Genomic DNA, 20,311 nt, shown 5'->3' with positions numbered 1-20,311 from the left:
AGTTGGCATAGGTTTCTTTGAGGTAGGTGAGTAAATGAGGGGAGAAAGATTTCCAGAGGGAAAGCCAAGGTTTGTTTCAAGAACAAGAGACAATAAAGAGCCTGAAATCACATATTGGTTACTCACAGAATAGTTCAGTAATTTGAGTTTGTTGTAGAGGAAAAGGGCAAGAAAGTGGATGATCCTGAGAGGGAGCGGTTATGTAATAAAGCAGAATTTGAGAATGGGATACAACCTCAGGGATCATCTACTTCAGCCATCTTAATTTACAAAGTTGGGAACTGAGGCCCACAGAAGAAAAGCGATTGCCCAAGATATCAGAAGTAGTGTCAGAGCTAAGACTAAGCACAGGTTTCCTGATTCTTAATCCGCTGTTCTATCCCATACACTGCCTTGTTTCTCTGTCATTTTCTTCCCTTTGCTTTCTCTGGCCTGGCAGATCCCTTTGTAGACTTCTCCCATTTAACTTACGCCTTCTTCTTCCACGTCGTAACGATTTGAAATTTTTCTTCTCATTTGTCAGGTTATGCTGCCTACTTTTCAAAAGTTCTTTGTTTTATGATAACTTAGATTTTTAGAAACAGATGTGATTTGCCATTTACAAAGGGAGAGGTTTGATGTTCATCAAAGTAAAGATAAATCAAACAGCACTCAGAAATTGTTAAATGTCATATTTTTTATTTCCATTCTTATTTTAGTAGAAAATGACGTGTACATTTCATTATAGAATGTCAGTTGCTGATAACCAATCAAGCTAATATATTAACCCATTTAAGTGAATAACTCTTGAAAGACGAAAAGCAGGGCCAGATTATTCTAAGGCCTTGTCAATTCACCAAAGTAATTAAACTATGACATAGTCATTCCACTTATTTTAACCAACTTAATCATTGATTCAGATCATTAACTATTCAATTCAATTGATTGTCCATCTACACAGCCAAAAACCATCAACAGCTAAACATATTCAGTAGTAGCTTATAAATATAGTCTACATGTGTTTAACTTCAAATAGAAATTCAGTTCTCTCTAATAAAACCACCCAGATATGTGATTCTGTTGTGATTATTTTATTAAAAAAATCATATTCTTCTTCCTTCCACCAAGATTAGTGACAAATAAATAAAAAATCGGTAAGTATAGTACAAAAAAAATCTCTTTTTCAAAAGTAATATTAATATACCTTATTAATTTAAATTGATATTTCATTAGTTAGGCTCATCGTTAATGAAATTTTTACTAGTATTATTTAATTGAGAATTTGCATCCCCAATGTAAAATGACTAGAAATTAATGAAAAATGTTCACAAGAAATATACAAACAAGCGTGCTGTACTTAAAAAAAAAGAGAAAGATGCTGTTGTTCCCTCTAGGTCAATTAACTCATAATGCTGACTATACTCACCATGAACATTTTTGCATATCCAGTATAATTATAAACAAAGTATACACATATGTGTAATTGCTTTTAAAAAGTAAAGCTACTAAGACATGCAAATTTCTTTTTTTAATATAAAAATGTCATGTATTTTAGCGAAGGAGTAACATTAGATAAAAATCACTGTTTGCTTTTATTAATTCAGGTAATGCAGTAATAAAATTTATCTCATTTAGAAGGTTTTGATTTAAAATTTTTTCCTTGCAGGAATCATTTCCTTGTGTGAAAGTTGTCCAGAGAAAATAGCACATCATTTCAGGAGTGTAATAGATTTGAAAGTACACCATGCTGTCAGCATGGCAATGTATTTTTTCTACCATACTAACTCATTGTCTCGCAGCTGGAATCATCATATATTGGTTTCTTTGTTTCCATGTCAGAAGTGTATTATTTGCATTTTAAGGATGCTCATAATGTTTACTTTACTTTTTTAACCTTTTCCCTTTAAAAAGCATATTAACTTGATGAATTTGTGAAAAGAATAACTAAAGGAAGAGCGGTTAAACAAAACAGACACAAAGATTCATATAGCGAGCGCCAATTATATGACAAGTACAATATGTTGATTTCTATGAGTAATGATTTACTCAACATATAACTTATTAATAAGTACATGACTCTAGGTATGCAAGATAGGACTATTTATACACACGAAGGAGACTGATTTTTGTATGTGGCTTATGGAATCCGTCTTCTTACTTTTCTTAAATTTTGACCATCCTCAAAAACGCCACCATCTATCCAAGTGCAGAGAGCAACTCTGGGAAAGGGTTTGAAAAATGGCAGAATTGAATTTTTTAATGTTTTTAATGAACAGAATAAAACTATTGTTAATTGTTAAAAGACTTTCTTTTAATTAAAATAAATGGGATTTGAAAAATTAATTCCATTTTGAAGCTCAAAGTAACTGAACAGCAGTTTAAAATTTCATTTCTTTTTTAGGATTTGCTGTTTCTGCATTTTAAGTGTTTTTAATTAACTTCTTAAAAAATTGAACTAAGCTTTTTTTTCTGCTCTTGCACAAATCCCACCAGATAATTTGTTAATGGGCCAGTTTCTATGTGTATTTTTTTTTAACTCTTACAAATCTAATTCAAACATCAGATAGATGTATACAATACAGTTATTAATCTAGATTGATTGGAAGTAGAAATATGGATCTAAAGAGGACTAATGCATTTCAGACACTGAGAGGGACTTATCCCAAAGCCTTACCATTACGTGATAATGATTGTTCTAGCCTGTCAGAGTGTTTAGAGAACTGATATTTCTTTTAGAACACTGATGCCCCAAATAAAAAATTAGTAGCATCCAGTCTTCAGTCTGCTGCTGTGTGAAATAAGAAAATTGTAACAAGGTGTGATCTCCAAGGTCTTTTCTGTTTCTAACTATGTGATCATCTAAATCTATGGAGGTAAAATCTATCCATGAGAGCAGTCAGAAGAAATGAACTGTAGGTATGCAAGATGCAACTATTTATACATGTTAAGGGGACTGATTTTTGTACAGGGCTTATGGAATCAGTCTTCTTAAATTTCAGTCACATCTATACTATATATTTATTAACTTAGATGTCTCCCTCATTTTTCCCTAGGTATTTTACTGTTTAAACATAGACAAGGGAAGAAATAGACAAGTATTTGAAATCTGATCTACAGTAGTTCTTGGTAGCCTTATGAATCATAGAATCTTAGTGGTAGAAATCCAGAGTTGGTCTGTAGTGATCATACTATCTGCTCTATACCCCATGTAGGAATCTGGTACAAAGTTGTATATAACTAATAATAATTACAACATTTATGTAGGACTTAAGGTTTGCAAAAAAAAAATTATAAATATCCTATTTATCATTAAAAGGACATAAGTGCTTTTATCCCCACTTTACAGATGAAGAAAATGAGGCAGACAGGGGTTAAGTGGCTCACCTAGGATTGCACAGACACTAAGAATCAGAGACTGAAACCTGAATGGAATATTTTTCAAAGTGTATTCGTATCTCTTCTTTTTATATCAGTTTCATTTTAAAATTTGTGTATTCCCTACCCAGAAAACCATCCCTCAAAACAAGGAATAAAAAAGAAAAGGTAAAGGGAGAGTGGGAAGTAGTTCAGCAAAATTAACCAACATATTCACCGAAGCCGACAGTACATTCAGTGTTCCACGCTCATCACTCCTTACCTCTGTAAAGAGGGGAGGAAGATAGTGTCCTTTGGTAACTTTTCAGTTATGTCCAACTCTTCATGACCCTTTTGGGGGTTTTCTTAGTAAAGAAACTGGAGTGCTTTGCCATTGCCTTTTCCTGCTCATTTTACAAATGAGGAAACTGAGGCAAATAGGGTTATGTGACTTGCCCAGGGACACACAGTATTGGAAGCTGGATTCAAATTCATAATGATGAGTCTTCCTGATTCTACACCTAGTGCTCTGTCCACTATGCCACCTCGCTGCCCCTGTAAAGAGGGAAGGGAGGTATATTTTCTCATCTCTTCAGGGCCAAGCTTCATCATTATTAACAGCATTCAGATGTGTTGGGATTTGTGGTTTTGCTGGTGGCTGGCTTTTTTTCTTTTTTTATTCATTTACATTGGTGTAAATCAAAGAAGTCACTGTATATTTGGTTTCCTGGTTTTCCTTACTTAATTTAAGTCTTCCTATCCAGCTGAATGGTTTAGTGGATAGAACACTGGGCCCATAGTCAGGCAGACCTGAGTTCAAATGTGACCTCAGACACTTACTAGTGGTGTGACTCTGGGCAATTCATTCAACCTATGTCTGACTCAGTTTCCTTAATTGTAAAATAGAGACAATAATAGCAAGTACCTTACAGGGTTGTGAAGATCAAATGTGATATTATTTATACAGCACTTAACAAATTGCCTGTCTTAAAGGGTTTTTTTTTATAAAATATAAATAGGGTTTTTTTTCTCTTCTTTTGTATTGAACTAAATTCTCACCTCATAGTTGTGTGTGTGTGTGTGTGTCTGTGTGTGTATTAAGGTCCACCATCCATGACAGGCAGCTGTCAACCTCTTCTTGAAGGGACTTTGCTAATGTTGGAACCCTCAACAGTTGTTCAATCCAGTGATTCTAATTCTCATTTATGCTATTTAGAGCACCCCCACCCTCTTTCACAAAGAACAGCAAGTCACTCAGAATAACACAGTAAACAAGGGTGAAATTTAGTAGACTAGGTTTCCCAACACTCTTCATTGACTTTTCCCCAGTCAAGTGCCCTTATCCAGACTTTTCTATACCCAGCTGTGATGCCAACTGTGAAATTGATTTATGTTCTTAAAAATTTCTGTAGGGAGAAAAATGACACTTCACCTGCAGCAGCGCTAGTTATATTCCAGTGTGTGATGTTTGCTACTGTTATGAGCCTTTGCTTCTACATCCTCTGGATAGATAAGTTTATTGTATTTTTACAATGATCTTGGATATCTTGGGATTGCCATTGTTAGAGACCTAAATAGGGTAAGACATGTGAGTGTAAGTATCATTTTGTGTGTGTGTGTGTGTGTGTGTGTGTGTGTGTGTGTGTGTGTGTATTTGGGGGCAGGAAGGTTGCCTGACAATTGTAGCATCTTTACAAAGATTTCCAGTTTTATCAGCATTTGAAAGAGTAGGGCATGGGGGAGTGATTTTGGAAAGGAGTCTGGAGTGATGAGAAGAAAGTGACTAACCTGTCCATACCCTTTGACCCAGAGAGTCCTAATGTTAAGCATATACCCGTAGAAGGTCTATGATAAAGGTAAGGCCTCATCAACACCAAAAGATTTTTTTTGTGGTAGCAAAAAGCCGGAAGCAAAGTTGTGGGAGGAGTTCCCTAATAAATTATGGTACTATAAGATATTGCTGTGCTATAAGAAATGATGAATATGAAGACTAGAGAAGGCCATAAGGAGATGTGAATTGATACAAAGTGATATAAACAGAACAAAGAAAATGACACAGATAAGGACTACAATAATGAAAAAGGAAGAGAAGAAAATTGAAAGTGAATACTAGATAATTATAATGACCTGAAGAAGCTTGCCCTAAAGAGAGATATGCAGATGTCACTTCCTTATCCTCTTGATGGAGATTGTAGATGTAGAATTCTGTACATGATATTTGACTTATTGTATGTATTGCCTAGTTTTGCTTGAACTACTTTTTATTCTTTATTAAAAGGGAAGGCTGTCTGGATGGGGGAATGGCATAAGAGATGAGTCACTGGAAAGAGAGAGGAAAGATATGTTGGGATATGAAGGTGTGGAAAAATTAAGCAAAATTAAGGGAAAAGAAAAAAGTGGAGTAGAAGAAGAGAAAGGACAACTTTTAAATTTGATATATTTTTCATTTTCTTAAAAATGACAATGGAGTGTTTGGATTTACAGGAATCAGTATGGCATTCTTTTGTCCAGACTTATGTTTTCATCTGTATTTGGAATTTAGAGTCTTGCAGAGTGGCTCAGGAACCCGAGAAGGGAAATCATTTGTCTATGATTACATAGCTAAGAAGTAACACAAACAGAATTTGAACCTGGAGTCCTGATTCCAGGGCTGCCTCTCAAGGGAAGCTTGATAAGTAGGAAACATTCAGGGTGTGGTGAAACCTTGTCAATGGAGGGAAAAGCATTCAAATCAGTTCAGTATTCTTTATGGTTTGCAAGTTGAGAGAATACATCTTAGCAAAAATAGCTAGGAAAATGACCTGAGTAAGAAAATTAAGGGTAAAGAGCTAGTGTTGTCTGTGGGAAGAAAATAGTCAAAGCATGTCAGTCAGCTTTTCAGTAAGCACTTCAGGAGGACTGCTGCTTGAATAATGGTTCCTGACCCTAAGAACAATATTAATAGGGAACAACAATAACAAAAAAAATTATTTTGGAACAAGAAACAGGATTATTAGATGATATATTGATGTAGAGAGAAACAGAAGCTATCAGAAAAAAAAAAAGAATCTTTATGATAACCCCCCCCCATTGAATAGGAAATGAAACAGAAACAGAAACAATTACTTTTTCTTATCCTGGACCACGTTGCTAATTATCATTATGGATATTCACAAATATCTAGTTCAGTGATCCATCATACCCATATATTCGAGAGTAAACCTAGGGCCCACTTTGGAGAGCCCAATGGAAAAAAAAAAGTAGAATCACAGGATGACATAAGTAGCCAAGAGGTCAGAAAATAGTGGCTAAGAGGAAATTAAAGAGGAAGTGCGGAAAGTTTCTTTCATCGAGATGGCACACCTGAAAACAAAAGGACAGAATAAGATGTTTAAAAAAAAAAAACAGAAAAAAACGGTTTTTGCTTTTGGACTTTGAGTTAGAACTTGGGATATACAAAGTCCTTCCACCCTGCAACTTGAATATTAGCAGTGATTGATCATTCAGCACCTGATGTGCATATTGGGAAGCAGGCAGAAGTAGGCTTTAGATAGGTCATTTTGAGATGGTGTTCAGATGTGTGGTTCCTTGACCTAGAAGGGAACACCTGAAAATGTAAAGGGAGGAGAGTAAGGCTGTTTTATGTCTAGCTAGGCCCAAACTGTATACAGTCCTCCTTGGCAACAGCCGTTAGGTTCTTCTGAGTTCTGTGATTCTGTGATATTCTCATTGAACTGATTGCACACAGAAGATGGTGTAATAAGTGGCTGCATAGTGCTTTCTGCAGGTTTATGCAGCTCCTAGTGTGGGTGGGCTTCTCTCTGAAAATTCGGAGCAGCCTCTGCAGTCGTAGAGCTCAGGAGCCTTGCCGAGCCTCTGAGGGCCAGCATCGACTGAGTTCTCCTTCCAAGTACATAGGCATTTCAACCCAGTACCTACAGTAATTCTATTAGGTCTCTGTGAATATCTGTATTGAGAATCAGGTATCCAGAAGGCAAGAACACCAGGAAACCCGCCTTGAAAAGAAACCAGGTAATTCTTTCTGTGAGATTGCTTTCTTCAATATTATCTTAGATGGCTGTCATAAAGTATCTTTTTCATTGAAATCAACATCCAAAATGCCACGATGATTTTTCCCAAAATTTTATTTATTCATTTCTAAACACATTGATGAATATATATTTAACATATTAATAAACTGAATTAAAATTTGTGACTGAAGATTCTATAAAAGATGTGAAACAGAACAGATTCTAAATATTATTCAAGCTGTCTCCATAATGGTTAATATCTGCTTTGGGGCAAAATCATTTATCTCAGGGAGATCTTGAAAAACATGTGCTGTTTCCACCCAGACAGTATTCATCAAAACCTATTTTCCTGTTCACCAAACAATAGAAGATGCAGAAGTATGCATCTTGTAACTTGATGGTGTGTCTGAATGTTTTTTAACTCCCCTCATGTGTTAGCTGCTCCATTAGAATGGAAACTTCTTTAGAGCCAGGATTGTCTTGCTTCCTTCTAATTGTATTCTAAGTGCTTTGGACAGTACTTGAGACATAGTATACACTTCCTTTTCTTTTTCTTTCTTTTCCCTCCTTTCTGTTTCCATCCTTCCTTCCTTCCCTTCCTCTTCTTTCTTTCCTCCATCCTTCCTTTTTTCCATTCATCTTAAAACTGACATTTGCGCAAACCTTCCTTTGTTCTGACCCTATCATCATCTCACCATGATGAACCCTGTTGAGGTCAAAGAAGAAGTTTATGAAGACCTGGAGGCCCATCATCCATGAACCAAATGAGGACAAGCTTATAATTCTGGGTGATTTAACCTCCAGAGTAGGCACAGACTAACAGATATGGCAAGAAGTTCTTGGGAGGAATGGAATTCGAAACAACAGCAGCAGTGGTCAGCTACTTGTGTGTGTCTCATGACCTTCTCATCACCAGCACTGTCTTTCTGTGTTTACCTAAATGCAATAAAGAAAAAAGGCCAAGGTCTTCCATTGTATCAAGGGCCATCTCCAGTCATCCTGATCTATGTCTGGCTACTGGACCCAGGTGGTTTGGATGAAAAAGTGAGGTTAATGAGTTTGCACAGTCCTCCCTCACTTAAATCCAATTCAGTTGCGTGTTGTGGCATTACCTCCCTGATGTCGTGGTCCTCTTTGAGAGCAAGGATTACCCCCCCAATCAGATAATTAGAGCTATTTGCCCATAGCAATGACTTCTAATCCTAATTTATCCAAGAGGAATTTTTATCCACAACTATGGAATTTGCTATTAGATAAGAAAGCATCATTTTGAAAGAGCCATTTGACATCCAAGAAATTTCATGAGAACTTTAATAAGTCCTCTAAAAGTCTGTAAGTATGTCTGAGAAGTAGCCTGGAATTGCGAGTAGAATGCTGACTTGGAGTCAGGGAAAACTAGGCTCACATCCCTACTCAGACACTTACTATCTGTGTGACCATTGGGAAGTCACTTAACTCCTGTCAGCTTCAGTTTTTTCATCTGTAAAGTGAAGGGTTAGAACCTGATGGACTGTGAGGTCTCCTCCATCTTTAAGTCTGTGATCCTATAATCCACACTCTGCTGGAATGAAAAGGAATTCAAAATGTCTCCAAACTTAAAAATCTTAAAGTCTAAGTATGGTATAAATTCAACCAAAAACATCCATTCCAACTTATCGTTAAATCCACTTTGAAATCAGAACACTAAGTAAGCCCAACTGGTGTTTTCCTTGAAAACATCTTACATTCCAGGGAAATTATGATGACGTTGCTTAGATGCAACCAGAAGTCTGGACAGCAGGATTTCTTTGTGTATGTTTCATGTGGTAACACTTATTTAATGTAGATTACCTTTTCAGCAAACATTGGGGAAAAAAGAGAAGAAAATAAAAACAACCTCTAATATATTAATACGAGGGGGGTGGGGAGGAAGGGAAGGAGAAAATGCTTCTAGAGTCAGGCTGGATCAGTTAGAAAAGCACTTACTTGTTATCCCAAGAAGTTCTATCAGACAATGGAAACAGTGCAATCATCTTTCCAGGCCTTGAACACTGGCTACTATTGTTAAGTTTCAACAATACTATGGAAAGGATAACCAAGTATTACCTCATCTTTTAAAAATTATAATCATTAGTTTTGTCTGTTGCCTTGTAAGGATGTCCTTGGCCCTGAATAAAACTTAGAAGAAAACTAAAATGATTAAGCATAAAAATACACAGTTATGAAATTAAATGAGATTAAAAGTTTATTCACCAGTTAGGAGCATGGTTCTTTTTATGAGTATTTTTTTCCTTCCTTTTGAGTAAAACCTTCATTAACATTTGAAAAAAGTTACTTTATATTCTCCAGGAAACAAGAGAGTTTCCATTTTGGTCACCCTAACCTACTCTGTAGAAAGGCATTATCGCATAATTAATAGGGTTAGGAATGAATGAATGAATGGGTGAATGAATGAATGAATTAAATATTATTTATTGTGTGCAACCACTGTATTAGGCACCATTGATACAAGTAGAAATACAAGAGCATCCCTACTGTCAAGGAGTTCTCATTCCAATTGGGGGAAACAACACATATAGGGAAGACCCAGGTTCAAATCCCACCTGTCACACAATGGCTTTGGGATCCTGGCAAGTCACTTAATATCTCATAACCTCAGACAGCTCTAAAGCTGTGCATTTCAGAGAAGCTGCCCCTAAGCTTTAGGAGAAGAAGCTCTTCACCCAGAGTTCCCTATACCAGTGAGAATACCCATTGGTCTAAAAGCAAGCAACAAACATCTCCAGCTGCTCAGGGATGACCCATAATGTCATAGTTGGAGATACTTTTTCTATCACTGTTGTTTATCATTCTCTCCACCCTCTTTTGCCTCCATAGACGGTCTTTATGAGTTGCAGCAAGTGGTGAAATACATGTATAATGGCCAGCCAATCTTCTGGTGCTATCTGTCTCATCTTAGTACAGAGGCTTTATGGAAGCCTCATTTGGTAGGATCTTTCAAGCTCAGACTCCTCCAGATTAGCCTTCAAAAGCACAGGATGACTTCATGGTGATGTGGGTAAATTTATCCTCTGAGTTATAGCCCTCTGTTTATAACAATTGGTTGTAATATCTCACATTTATATAGCCTGTTAGATTTGCAAAGTACTTTTTCACAACAGCCCTGTGAGGTATCAGTTTCTCTATCAGATTATCAGTTTAAGTGTCAAAAATTTCCAGAACATATGTTTAATTATAGATGTATAAAATGACTGGTTTGGAAGACGGTTGTTGAATGGCTTTGAAATATTATATATATACAGAATTTTTTCTGCCTGATGTATCTGAACAAATTTATCAAAAAATAAAGTAAAAAGCATGGGATGTGTAAGGGTGGAATTATAGAGAATCCACTTGGTCTCTTAGGCTTGTGCTTGAATGCATCTGAGGAAATTCTCCCCATGGAATAGGAGTATGCCTACTTTATTGTTGGGATACTGGAAACTGAGGGTTTGTAATTTAGGAAGGATGATCTCTTTCACAGCAGCTGCCTCTTCCCCATGGTGTATAAAAAAGTCTGTGAGATCTTCTTGGCCCATTTCACTTTCTCTGGCTTGTCAAAACTTCTTAGCCTTTTTCCAGAATGCAGCTAAGTGGGGGAAGGGAAGGACAGCAGTTGATGGTGATTTGCAAGAGAAGCACATGAGAGAGGCAGGCATGTGCTTTGCAGTTCAAGAGAGTAGCTCATGGGCAATGTTCCTGAACTCCAAGGTCCAGTGTGAGTAGAGGAGGCTTTTAATTTACTAGGCAACATGATCCCAGAATTTGGCCTTTAGAGAAGGGAAATTCCTAGGCAGTGCTAGCTTTGGGAGTTGTCTTTGGGTTCAAGAATTCAAGAAGTCCAAATTCAAGAATGCACAAGTTTGGGAGTTGAAGGATTAGATTTTCCATAGAAAGGAGATTTACTGAAACAGCAGGCTCCTAGAGAAAGAAAAGGATAGTCCTGCATAAAATCCTAGCTGGAGAGCAAAGTTACTTAGACAGTGCATGTCAGATGGGAAGAGGATTGTTTATTCAGGGATTCCCCAGAGTACATTTTAGAAGAATTCTAAACCAAGCAATCTCTCCAGTGACAACCCCATCGAGATTTCCCTGGAGCAAATCCAGGTTGGTGCAGTTAGCCAAAAAAAGAAAATGACCACAGCAGTGGACCCAGTACATGTTAATCCAGAGTCTTTTGGGAGATCATAAGATATGTGTTATATTTGGGTTTTTTTATCCTCATTTTACAGATGAGGAAATTGAGGCATAAATTAGTTAAATGACCTGCCCCAGGACACAGAGTTAGGAAATGCCAAAGCTATCAATTGAATGCAGCTATCTTGACCTTGAATCCTACATACTTTCTACTATGGCATAATGACTCTTACTATTTTCAAGTAATTTTGAATATTACACTCAAGTGTTATTATTATTTTAACTACTTGTTTTATTTTGTATACTTGATGCTAAGAAGTTTAAGATATAACATCAGTTAATATACAAACATTTAGACAAGGCACAAGTTATAGACTCATAAATTTGCTTTAAAAAATCTGGTTGCTTTATTGTTGAAAGTAGTAAATAGTGAGTTTTGTGGAAGATAGCTTTAACAGAATAAAGATTCTTAATATTGTAGAGCTGGAAGGGGATTCAGAGGCTACATAATCCCACCACCTAATTTTACAGATGAGGAAACTAAGGCCCCCGTGAAGGTGAAAGGTCAAGTGACTTGCTCTAAGTCATATAGGAAAGAAGTGTCAGAGGTGAGATATTACCTCAGCTTCTCATACACATAAGAAGGAACTTAGCAACCATTACTCTTTTTTCACTCTACCATAGATAATAGGATTAAGAAGAGGGATATAAACGTTTAACTAGTGTAATCAATCCTTAGGGAAGGGGGGGGAAAAACACTGAATAAAGAAAATGAGATAATATGAAGGGAGGGAATAGATTTGTGTGTACACATTTAGCATGCAAGTTTCATATATTTGAAAATACTCTTGAAAACAAAACTATGAGGTTGGTAGAAGGAGGATTATACACATTGGAGAGCCGAAGAGACTGAGATTCAACTAAATTAAACGAGTTACCCAAAGTCACTCCACTATTAAGTTGCAGAGCTGGAATTCTGAAGACATGCCTCCCAGTCCTGGGCGCCAACTCCTGAATGACACTGCCTCTCCCTTGTGTTTCCAAAGGGGATGAGGTGGTAGGATTCCTAGTGACCCGAATTGGAATTCAGGTTGTAGCCTTGCCTAAAGGGAGGAAGGGGGAATGAAAAGCACTATCAGACATACTGTGAAGGAAAAGAATTCCTGGGACTCAGTGACAGCCTGGAAGCAAGGGGACAAAGAGGAGTAATTGAAAATTATACCAAGTCTGTCAGTTGGAGAGGATAATAGAATTACTACAGTGACCAAGGAGGGAGGGAATGAGGACAGGAAGAAAGATGAGGGGGATTCAGTCTCTGTCCTCCTCATTTTGAATATGTGACATGACCTCGGGAAGGAAATATCAGGAAGTCAGTGAGAAATATGAGCTAAAACAGAGGGTGAAAACTGTGCATCAGAAGGGAGGTTTGGAAGCAGATCAGCCCAGCCTCGAGTCGTTTGCGTTTGTTGTCATTTTGAAAAAGCAACTATTAATTGTGCCTAATACAAAGTAATCCTAGTCGGTTTTGTTGTTTGTTGCCGCATACCATTACAAGTTAATGATGCCGCACGGTTGCAAAGCTGTTGTCTGGCGGCCGTGGCTGTTGTTTTGTAGAATCCCCCTCGAGATTCTGGTGCCACAGAGCAACTGTTAGTGTTCACTGACCTTCTGCACCAGCTGGCTTTGGGGCTTTGAAATTGATTCTCCTCGTCTCACTCTCTGATAGTCTCTCTTCAAGTGTGCCTCTCTAGTTCATCACCAGAGTGGAAACGGTGGCACAAATAGCTGAGGAACTGTAGGCAGGCATCACACGGGGCATCATTAGAAACATCAGAAGGAAAATCAGCCTGTTCCGGTGTGCTCGGTGTTAAAAGAAGCTGCTACTTTTATTGTTGAATGCAATGGGGAATTTTTCTCAGAGGGCTGACTTCTTTTTTTTAAATTCCCAAATATGGTATAAAAAGTAAAGGAAATGTCTGCTAGTGTGCAGACAAACACCATCTGGGTCCCCGGGTCATAGCCATACATTTTGGACTGCATATGTATGTATACATATAATACGTATATACATAGATACACAAATACATATGTAGGTACATATGTGTATATATATGCATATAATCTATATTTGCAGAATTCTTGCATGCTGCATACCTATTCCAAAGCTCCATAAACTGGTATACACCATAAAGTGGAAGGTAAGGGACCATGGGGAAAAAAAGTTTGCCAGAGAGTTAGTGGGAAAAATAATTTTCCTGTGTAGAAAACTGTTCTATACCTCACATGCAGAGAAGAAATAGTTTAATCATAGTCCTCATGTGCCATCCTCCTATTTCTTGCATATTTCAGGGGGAGGGACATTTTTGTTCATGGGAAGTGGGCATCCATCCATTCTGAACCCCAGACTAAAAATCTTTTATCTGAATGAAAATAAATATGTTTATATATGAATGTATGTATATAGATAGATATATTTAAACAGTTTGAGGTATGATCTCACATAGAATAATCCATACAATCATGTTTTAGATGTATGAGCTTGCAGATGAATTTAACATATAAAACTCTTGTAATTTTTACCAACTCACAAAATCATAACCAGCCCTTGCCACACATACTAGAGGCAGTGTAAAAGGTTGCACTTTCAATTTCTTATCATTTTTCACTTCCCTATATCCAGATTTATTTAAAATCCAGCCTGATTTTATTTGGTTTTTATAGTCTTAGACCTAATAAGTTATTCATGTTGACAGGCATTTGGACAGAGGAGTAAGAAATTTTGTGCATCTGATTCATAAAATTTGTGACCAAAAGTTGTTATAAATTCTGCTTTTTCCATGAAGGCATCGAGTAATAGATCCATTCTCTAAATTTGTATTTAAAGTATGTTAGAAACAAAGTAAAGGAACCTGTTTAAAAATAGTAGATTATCATGCCTGGCTTCTGAAGAACACCTCCAAAGTGCCATTCCTGAAGCATTTTCCTGGCATTCTTATCATGGTAGAAATGTTCTTCTTGTGGCTAGGCAGCACGTAGTTGTACTGATTTCCATATTTAGGAAATTGAGTCAGTGCTTAATTCTACCTAGTATTCCCAACTATAGCTAGTAAGGGAAAGCAAACCAACATTTGTTGCTACCCTAAACTGGTTAAGTGACTTGCATAATTTGGAATGTGTTTTGTGTTTTTTTTTTCCCCAAACAGATTTACCTTCCTGATTGTGCTTTGTTTACACTAGAACTAAAATGAATTTTCAATCCCTGGGGACATAAAACTGGTTTTGGCCATGTCTGACACTGCTGGGTTGAATAGAGGAAAGCCTATCTGTGATTTAGATGTTACCTCAGATAATTGGCAGAATAGATGATGTGTATGCAAATAATTGAGTTGACTTCCATAAGCCTGTGTTTCTGAAGATGTGAAATGCCAGGAGTAACTATAAAGGAATGATGGTTTCCTTCTGGTAGATGGTGCTGGGTTAAGGAATACCAGATTTTTGTTCATCTCTAAACAGTAGAAGGCAGCTAGGTGGCTGAGTAGATAGAGTCAGGAGCACCTGAATTCAAATTTGATCTCAGACACTTACTAGCTGTGTGACCCTAGGCAAGTCACTTAACTTCAGTTTGCCTTAACCCACTGGAGAAGGAAATGAAAAACCACTCTAAAATCTTTGCCAAGAAAATCCCATGGACAGTATGGTCCACAGACTCACAAAGAGTCAGATAGGACTGAACAAAAAGAAGCAATTATCTGCAGTTAGGGCCATCTGACAGTTGAACTGAAAGTGAGGTAGTGAGTTCCCTGAGGCTAGAAGTGTTTAAGCAGTTACCGGTGACCATTTACTTAGGATTTTGTAAGGAAGATTCATGTATCAGGTAGCAAGGTAGACTAAAGGACTTCTAAAGTCTGTTCCCAGTCTAAGGTTGTGTGAATTATAAATGGTCTGAAAGTTTTTTATAAAGAATTCTAAGAACTCTCCAAACAGGAATAGGTTTCACACTTCCAGGGTTAGAACTATCCCATGTCAGAGTTGGAAAGAACTTCAGAGGTTCTCTAGTACAACCAGAATTCATTCTGTAACATCTCTGAAATGTTGCCATCCAGTATTACTTGTTTAAAATTTTATTTTATTTCCAATTCACAGAACAAAACAAGCATTTTACAATAAAAAAGGATGATTGCACATGAAACTGCAAGTCTACCATGTATAACTTCCTGTTCCCTCCAAACAGACAATAAAGTTATTGTGTGTGTTTCTTTTTTTTTCTTTTTTTCTTCCTCTCCCTCCCACCCTAGAGATTCCTACCATTAAACACTGATAGGTAGACATACGTAAAATTATTCTGTACATACTTGTATTTATCAGTTCTTTCTCTGGATGCACATAGTGTCTTTCTTCATGTGTCCTTTATTTTTAATTTGTATATTTATAATAGTCAGAATGACTTAGTCAGAGGTGTTCTTAAAACAATATTGCTGATACTCTATACAATGTTCTCCTGGTTCTGTTCACTTTATTCTTAATCGTTCTGTGCAAGTCTTTCCACACCTTTCTAAAATCACTGAGTTCATCATTTCTTATGACATAGTAGTATTGCATCACAGCCATTTACCACAACTTGTTCAGCCATTCCCCAATTGATGGGTACCACCCTTTTAAAAAATTTTTGAACAATATATTTACTTTTTTGTTTGTTTTCAGCATTCACTTCCACAGGATTTTGAGTTCCAAATTTTCTCCCTATCTCGTGCCTCCCCCACTGTAAGATGGTTTGCATTCTGAATACCCCTTTTCCTAATCTGCCCTCCCTTTTTTCTCCCCCCTTCTCTTATCCCCTTCCCCTTCTATTTTCCTGCAGATTAGGATAGATTTCTATACCCCATTGCCCGTATATCTTTGGCCCAGTTGCATGTGAAAACAAATTTTAAAATTTGTTTTTAAAACTGAGTTCTAATTTTTCTCGCTTCCTCCCTCCCCACCCACCTTCATTGAGAAGGCAAGCAGCTTGATACAGGTTATACATGTGTAGTCATGCACAATACTTCCATAATCGTCATGTAGTGGAAAACTAACTATATTTCCCTTCATGCTAACCCGCCCCCCATTTCTTCTATTGTCTCTTTTGACCCTGTCCCTCCTCAGAAGTGTTTGCTTCTGATTACCCCCTCTCCCAGTCTGCCCTCTCCTTTATCATCCCTGCAATCTCTTATGATGGGTACTACTCTTGAAGACCTTCAGTGATAAGCAACTCTGTACCTTGCAGACTGTACCTTTCTACTTTGGGACAGCCCTAATCATTTTTTTCCCTTATGAGGAACTGAAATATGCCTCCCCATTGTTTGTACTTATAACCTGATGCTTACTCCTTATGAGAGCCCCACAAACTAATAAGGATAGCTGCTTTTTCAAGCTTTCTCTTCTCTCCTTTTGAATATGCATCCTCTCTTTTGATCCTTGTATGGCCAAGTCCCAAATCACAGCACCATCGTGATCACCTTCTTCGGGCTGCGTTCCAGCTTCTCAGTGGCCTTCGTAAAATGTGATGGCCAGAACTGAAACTAATACTCCTTCCAATGTGGTGTGACTATCACCTCATCCAGGACACTATGCTTCACTTAATGCAACTTAAAATCTCACTGGATCATTGGCTACTACATACACATTTTTGGATGGACAGATTAAGCTTTTAGTCCACTAAATTGATCAGATATTTTTCCCATAGGAACTATTGGCTAGCCACATCCCACCCCATCATGTAATTATGCTGCTGATTTTTTTTTAATCTCCTTAAAAGCACTTTATATTTATCCTTCTTAAAGTTCATCTAGGGGCAGGTAGGTGGCCCAGTGGATAGAGTACCGGCCCTGAAGTCAGCAGGACCTGAGTTCACATGTGGCTTCAGACCAAACACTTGACACTTGCTAGCTGTGCGACCCTGGCCAAGTCACTTAACCCTAATTGCCTTAAAAAAAAAACGTTCATTGTATTATTGTCATCATATATTTACAGACCAGTGAGAATTTTTTGGTTTCCAACCCTGTCATCCATTGTATTAACTGTGCTTTCCAGCTTTGTGCCATCTCTGGATTTGATAAGCATTTTATCTAGGCCTTCATCTAAATCACTGATGATGAAAATGTTGATATACTAGCCAACTATAGAGCCCTGGAGCAATACAATGTTCTCTAAGGTCACATTGATAAACCACTTTAGTGTTTTAAGTATGTTTTGAATCAGCCTAATATGTGCTATAATTTAGTTTACATCTCTACAGCTCATCTTAAGAGTAGTGGGAGATACTTTGTTCAATGTCTTGTGTAGGTAATCTATGTTTGCAGGGCTGTTTTTACCATTATGGAGTCTTATGTTCAAGGATGCTTGACTTCATTTGTGTGCATAACTCTTTCCACTGTTAAAGATGGCATCTCACGTTTTAGGCTTCATGAGCTGCTGTGGCAAAAAGATCACCTTTTGGGGACAAGCCACCGTAGGCATAGGTAGGCTGGTTATGACCTGTTACCAGGCCTATGCTGAGAGCTTTGCTAGTTTAATAGGACCTAGCATTGTTTCTGCTCTCCTAGCATAGCCTTTGAGAACACAATATGACCTCCAAGCCATAATGAAATGTTTAAGGAGGCATTTAACATTGAGTGTAGTAACTAGAAAGACAGAAGAAAAAGAAGAGCGAGGAAGAGAGACAAATAAGTCAAAATTTATTAAGAGCTTACTATATGCCAGACACTGTGCTGAGGATCAGAGATAGAAAGTAGGGCAGAAATCTAACAGGGAAGACAGCCTCGAGGGTACCACAGACACAAACACATACATATACATACATATTAGATACACACTGTAGATACACTTAGACATATGTATATGTACGTACACATTAGGTAGATGCACATGTACATATACACATATACATAATACAGATTATATAGATATATTGTGTGTATGTACTTACATATATTTGCTATAGATATTCTTGTATACATATTAGATACCCACATGTTCATATGTATATGTGTACACATATACATGTGTACATGTATATTAGATAGATAGATACGCAATACAAATGGTGGCCAATCTCAGGGAAGGCAAGGAGTGAAAGGAGGGTCCAGGAAAGACCTTTTGCAAAAAATGAGATTTGAGTTATATCTTCACAGAAGCCAGAGAGGTGAGCTAAAGACAGTCTACAAAAAAGCACAGAGTTCTGAGGTAGAGAGCCATGGGTGAGGAGCAGTATAAAGGCCTGGTTACTGGATCTATATAAATCTAGACTCTATAAGTAAGAGTATAATATGAGAAACTAGAAAGGGGGTTGGCCAGTTGGGAAGGACTTTAAGTGACATAGAGAGGTCTTCACATCTGATCCTGGAGGTAATAAGGAGTCACTAGAGTTTATTAAATAGAGGAGAATGATGTCTTCAGATCTGCACTTCAGGAAGATCCCTTTGGCAATGGAATGAAGAAGGGAGAGGCATGAAATGGGCCCATCACCTAGCAGGTTGTTGCGACTAATTCTCTAGGCGTGAGATAGTGAGGGCCTGAACCTGGGTGGCAACTCTTGAGTGTACAAAAGGGGATGTATCCAAGAGACGGGCATTGCTTTCTCTTTAAGATTACCTATTAGCTTTCATGATCTTTTTAGATACTATGAACTATATAGAATGTATATAAAAAAGAGGAGATATATGAATATAGATGTGTCCCTTGAGCTATCTATCTATACACTAGATATACTTATATATAAATAGATATCTTCCCACTTTTTTATAGGTATATCTACAGACATATCTCTATCTATAGACATAGCTGTATCTCATAGATATAGATACCTCCTATGTATCTATATATTCATAGATAAAGATATAGATATCTCAGCAACCTGTGTCTCATGTTTTCACGTACTTGTATCTTACAGTGATATTCTTCATTTCCACAGGCATTTCCTATTCAAAACAGGAACAGGGACGACGCCACTGTTCAGTACTGCCACACCCGGATACACAATGGCATCTGGTCTGTTTATTCCCCGCCGACTCGGCCACTACCTAGAAACGCCCTGTCAAGAAGTGCTTTTAAATTCAAGAAGTCTTCAAATACTGTAGTTGGAAATGCACTGCCCTCTGCGCTGTAGGCGTCTCTGTACTCCTGGCAATCCTACTATCGTATTTTATAGGTAAGTCACCATTTTTATGATTAAAACCAGGTCCCAATTAGTGCTGATAATAAATCTCCTGAAAGAATCACGTGATTCAAATTCATACATCGTATTATCACTGAGCTGGAACCAGTGACCATATTTTACATAGTTATAAGTTGAAATAGTGTAAATGTTAATACGTGAAACCACTTGGTGGTTTCACACTAATCAGGGCCTAGCTGTATTGTGACTGTAAATCAGGAGAGCCATGTTACTGTTTTAGTGATTCGTTGTATATATTTACTTTGCCCAGAAGCACAGCAAGAGATTATATTTCAGAGTGCGGTGTTAGTGTTGGGCTGTTAAGTATACTGTATAAACCACAAAATATTTTCATTAAATTTCAGGAATTTTAGATAGAAAAGCTTACGCTCGCTCTCTAATTTTTTCCCACACATCAATTATTTTATTTAATGGTATTTTTATTTTTTCCAATTACATATAAAGACAATTTTCAATATGCATTTTTTGGAAAGATTTTGAGTTCCAAATTTTTCTTGCTCCTTCTTTTCCTTACCTCCTTCCCAAGACAGTAAGCAATTTGATATAGGTTATACTCTCTAATTTTTTTTTAAGGAAGTCCTTTCTTTCCCAGTGAAGTATA

General features: G+C 37.3%; 1 protein-coding gene across 1 annotated transcript in view; it reads left to right on the top strand.

Moving 5' to 3' along the window:
- Positions 1 to 20,311, top strand: part of TENM3 (teneurin transmembrane protein 3) — an 825,548-nt gene that overhangs the window by 587,814 nt on the left and 217,423 nt on the right. The window contains 3 exon segments of the mRNA XM_078148915.1: positions 19,447 to 19,523; positions 19,526 to 19,597; positions 19,600 to 19,683. Of these exon segments, the coding sequence (XP_078005041.1) occupies positions 19,447 to 19,523; positions 19,526 to 19,597; positions 19,600 to 19,683 (233 nt within the window).

Source organism: Phascolarctos cinereus, unplaced genomic scaffold (genome assembly GCF_003287225.1).
Source record: "Phascolarctos cinereus isolate Bilbo 61053 unplaced genomic scaffold, phaCin_HiC Scaffold_9;HRSCAF=440, whole genome shotgun sequence".
Taxonomy (NCBI): Eukaryota; Metazoa; Chordata; class Mammalia; order Diprotodontia; family Phascolarctidae; genus Phascolarctos; species Phascolarctos cinereus.
This window is presented reverse-complemented; position numbering and strand designations above follow the sequence as displayed.